General features: G+C 60.9%; 1 protein-coding gene across 2 annotated transcripts; it reads left to right on the forward strand.

Annotated features, from left to right (window-relative positions):
• The first annotated feature begins 1,010 nt into the window (after positions 1-1,010).
• LPXN (leupaxin) lies at positions 1,011-4,384 on the forward strand. 2 transcript variants are annotated; one of them, XM_079308747.1, is made up of 9 exons: positions 1,011-1,470; positions 2,201-2,304; positions 2,415-2,470; positions 2,660-2,765; positions 2,840-2,989; positions 3,059-3,232; positions 3,304-3,385; positions 3,580-3,728; positions 3,817-4,384. In XM_079308747.1, the coding sequence occupies exons 1-9, from the start codon at positions 1,458-1,460 to the stop codon at positions 4,081-4,083; spliced, it is 1,101 nt and encodes a 366-aa protein (XP_079164873.1). In that variant the 5' UTR covers positions 1,011-1,457; the 3' UTR covers positions 4,084-4,384. The 2 variants fall into 2 exon arrangements, with proteins under 2 accessions (XP_079164873.1, XP_079164874.1); XM_079308748.1 differs by having other exon boundaries at positions 3,152-3,232.
• Positions 4,385-4,488: the final 104 nt, after the last annotated feature.

Here is a 4,488-nt window from a genome sequence, read left to right on the forward strand (position 1 = left end):
AAAGGGTAACACGTCCCCAGAACAAGGTGCTCCTCATCCTGCCTCGGGAGACAGCAAAAATCACAGGGGTTGGTTCAAAGAGCCCGCAGCGTTCAGCTGGAAAATCCTGTTTGCTGAACTGGTTCCCAGCAGTGAGAGGGCTCCGAGTGCCTGGTGCTTCCTTCTGCTTCTGCATTTCAAGTCCTTTCTGCTTCTGCATTTTAAATCCTGACTCTGGTATGTTCCTAGAAAACAAAAGTGTGTCCAACAGTTCCTGAGGGTGTGCTAATAAACTGTGGAGAGCCACATTCCCCTGACCCAGACACTGGGAAGGAGGAGAATGTCCTTACATGAAAGTTAAAGAAAAGCTCGGGATCCTTGCACAGGGATTCCTCCTGTCCTGCTGTTTGTCAGCCCAGCCTGTCCCTATCATTGTCAGGACTGATTTCCCCTCTGCAGGAAAGGCTGGAGTCACTTAATTCTTGCTCAGACAGGGGAGCAGACCTCAGGGCAGGGCACAGCTCAGCCTTTGACCCCCTGGGCTGCATAAGGACAAGTTTTAAGAAGTTCCAGCTCCAGATGCTCGTGTGCACTCAGGCTCACACATCACTAAATCAATGAGAAAGCTAAAAATAGCCCAAAACCTTCAGCAGGCAGCATTCCTGGGCTAACACAGCGGGTTGGTGATCTGGGAGCCTTTCCTGAGGCAGGGCTGGGCTGGATGTCCCGGTTGTGAGCAGGTGACAAAATGGTGTCAGGAATGAAGTGACCCCTGAGGGGCTCAGCTCCAGCCCGTGCCACCCGTGCAGCCCAGCAGGTCCAAGGCAGTGCCAGCCTGACCCCTGTGCCTGCTGCTGCCAGGGTGGAGTCCGTGGCTCTTAACCTTTGCTCCCAAGGTTTTTCTGGCTGGACTAAAGAGCAGCCTGGCCAGGTGAAGCTTTGGTGGCCTTAACATTCCCAGTTCCTTGGAGCTGTTTTCACATCTACTGCCTGCTCCCAGCACACCAGGAGATTTCTCTGCCAAAAAAGGGGTTTGCTGTTACCTGGAAATCAATGACAAGGCTTCAGAAGTGCCCCCTAAAGACAAGGTTCTGCTGGAATGGGATGGCGCTGCTCCATCATGCTGCCACAAACCCATTTCCACACAGCACCGGGATGTGATCATTGTCACATGTGGTCAGTGGCTTCTGCAAAGGGCCTGGGTCAGCAGGACATCCACGTCTTGGCTTCTGGAGCTCCTTGGGCAGCACATTGGCCAGTTTCTCCCCTCCTGGCCCAGCCTGAGCTGTTTGTGGTTCCCTGTGCCCCAGCTGTGCCTGTCACACGTGGTGTGAGGCGCGCAGCCCACAAAGGAAACCCTGGGTGACAAACCCCGGCGCGGGGCGGGGGCGAGACCGGAACAGAGCCGGCGCAGCCTCCACTGCCATCCCAGCACCTCGGGGTGCTGCCCCGGCCCTGGGACCCCACGCCGAGGCAGGATGGAGGATTTGGGTAAGTTGGGCCTCTCTGGAGCTGATCCTGCAGCCAGGCCTGGCTTGGGGTCACATTTCCGGGGAGCCTTTTCCTTCCTGTACCTCAGGAGGAGGGGATGCAGTGAGGGGTGGCCATGGACCCTGCTCCCTCCTGTGCTTCCTCCATCCCGAGGGCCTGGTGGAGCCGGTGGTTGAGCAAAAATTTGGCCAAAAATGGAGCAAGCCTGAAAGCAGGAAATGGGCTGCGGAAGCGCCACAACCCTGGCTGCACCCAGCAGGAGCTGGGAGCCATCCTTGGCCTGGGGTGGGGGAGCCAGGGTCAGGGAAGCAGCCACACTGATGGGAGCATTCCCTGTTTCCCAGTGTGAAGGACAGCCAAGGCAGAGAGGTGAAAGCAAAAGGGGAAAGTACTCGGCTCATCTTGGGGGAAGTGGTGCTGTGGATACGGAAGATAGGCCCTGGGTGAGCTTTTCCCTGACAAGACTGGGTCCAGTTGAGGACTGACAGAAGTTTCCTTGCTGGCCGGGGATGGTGTGTGGGGGCAGGACCCTTGGCCCCACTCTTTTGGAAGGTGGGCACATCCTGCAGCGGAGTGGGGGCCTCAGGGAGGGTGCTCAGGACCCCTCGGGGCACTGGCAGCTGGCCAGCAGGACCTGCTGTGACACTCCTTTTGCTCCTGAAATTTTGGGAGTAGTACGAGATTACAGGGTGGGCAGCTAGTGGAGCCTGACCGAGGTGTCTCCATGCAGATGCTTTGCTGGAAGAGCTGGAGCAGAGCTCCTGTCTGGCCTCCAAGGAGCGTGCACTGCAGGGACCAAGCTCCTGCCAGGATGCCCAGCAGGGTACCCTGAAGGTAATGCCTGGGCACAGGGACCCCTCAGCTCATGATGGGGTGGTGGAGCTGGGCAGGGGGAGCTGCCAAGGAGTGCCTGAAGGCTCTGCCACAAGGGCTTGTCCTTCCAGGTGCCACTGCCTCCTCGAGCTCAGCCCCCAGGAGAAGGTTTGGATTCAGTGTACAGGTAAAAACGGCCATGGGAGGGCACAGCCATCTGGGATTGTCCGTTCCTTGCTGGGATCTGCCATCCAGGGTCACCTGCAGTGTTCCCTGCAGTGGCCTGTGGGAAAGGGCTGTGTTGGTAGGGGTGGAGAGGTCTTGGTGCCAGCCTTGGGGTGGACAGCACAGCATGTCCCCTCTCTGCCATGTCCAGCACCCCTGTGCGAGTCCCAAAGCCGCTGCTCCCCTCACCGCCGCGCACAGAGGCCGCCTCGCAGCTGGACGAGCTGCTGGCCGACCTGGGCCACACGCAGAGCAAGGTGAGCCTTGGCCCTGGGGCAGCCAGCTGGGGGCTTGGCCCTCGCCCAGACCTCACCCTCCTCCTTCCCGGCAGCTGGCAGCTGCGGGGCAGGGAGCCGAAGTGCCCGCAGAGTCCGTGCTGGACAACATGCTGGACAGCCTGACCCGGGACCTGCAGGAGCTGGGAATCACGGCCGCGCCCGCCGGCGTCTGCGCCGCCTGCCGCAAGCCCATCGCCGGCAAGGTGAGCCCCCGCCGCCACCCCGGGCATCCCCCCAGAGCTGCCCTCACAGCCCCTGCCTCCTCCTCGCAGGTGCTCACAGCCCTGGGCAAAACCTGGCACCCCGAGCACTTCACCTGTGCCCAGTGCGGGCGGGAGCTGGACAAGGGGCCCTTCTTCGAGCAGGGCGGGCGGGCGTTCTGTGAGGAGGATTACCACCAGGCCTTCTCCCCGCGCTGCGCCTACTGCGCCGGCCCCATCCGCCAGGTGAGTGAGCGGCCCCCGGCCTCCCCTGCCTGCCACCGCCCCCAGCCCCCTCACCTCGGCTTCTCCTGCAGAAAGTCCTCACGGCCCTGGAGCAGACCTGGCACCCCGAGCACTTCTTCTGTGCTCACTGCGGGAAGGTGTTCGGAGATGAGGGTATGTGCCAAGGAGCAGGTGAGGGGGCCCTGTCCCCATTCCGGCTATTCCCTGCTCTTGCACTTAGCACCCCATCAGACAGACCCCATGGTCTCTCCCTTGCCTCCTATCCTGAGTACCACCCTGGCCGTGGCCCACTGTCCCCAGCGTGAACCATCCCCAGGTGGGTGCTCATCCCAACCTCCTCCCCACAGGGTTCCTGGAGCGCAACGGGAAGCCGTACTGCCACCAGGATTTCCTGGCCCTGTTTGCCCCCAAATGCCAGGGCTGTGAGCGCCCTGTCATGGGCAACTACCTGTCAGCCCTGCAGGCTGTCTGGCACACCGAGTGCTTCGTGTGCACGGTGAGTGGGACAGTGAGTGGGATGGTGGGAATGCATGTAATGGGGGTGTTCCCAGGGCCATGCCAGCCTTCCCCTCTCCTTCCCCCAGGAGTGCCTGACTGGCTTCAGTGGTGGCTCCTTCTTTGAGCTGGAGGGGCGGCCCTACTGCGAGCTGCACTTCCACCAGCGGCAGGGCACCATCTGCCACGGCTGCGGCCGCCCCGTCAGCGGGCGCTGCATCACGGCCGCGGGGCGCAAGTACCACCCCGAGCACTTCATCTGCAGCTACTGCATGGGCCAGCTGCACAAGGGCACCTACAGCGAGTGCAGGGACAAGATGTACTGCCAGCCCTGCTACGACAAGCTCTTCCTCTGAGCCCCAGTGCCCCAGCACAGCCTCTCTGCCTGGATAGCCCCAACATCAACGTGCCTGATATTGTCCCTGCTGACCCAAACATGCCTCATATCCCACCCATCAACATCCCTGGCACTGGTCCCACTCAGCCAACTGTGCCCAGCCAGGCATCATTCCTTGTCCCCCTCCCTGCAAGACATCCCTGGCATTGCCCCTTGGACCTGAAGCAATAAAATACCTGGTCCTGCCTTTTCTCTGCTTACTGGTGGCTTTGGGGACAAGAGTGCAAGGCAAGGTGGAAGGGCTAGGAAATATCACGTTTTGTCACAAAGTGACACCTCTCGGGCCACGGAGACCAGCACAGCTCCTGGAAAAGGCACCTGGGCCCAGCAGCAAAGCCAGAAACGCCAAAGGGGCAGGCACACA

This window comes from Erithacus rubecula, assembly GCF_903797595.1.
Source record: "Erithacus rubecula genome assembly, chromosome: 6".
Classification (NCBI taxonomy): domain Eukaryota; kingdom Metazoa; phylum Chordata; class Aves; order Passeriformes; family Muscicapidae; genus Erithacus; species Erithacus rubecula.

Coding starts and splice junctions, on each gene's coding strand:
- LPXN (XM_079308747.1), top strand. Junction 2,471..2,659: donor GGTTTGGATTCAGTGTACAG/GTAAAAACGGCC, acceptor TGCCATGTCCAG/CACCCCTGTGCGAGTCCCAA. Junction 3,233..3,303: donor GCGCCGGCCCCATCCGCCAG/GTGAGTGAGCGG, acceptor CTTCTCCTGCAG/AAAGTCCTCACGGCCCTGGA.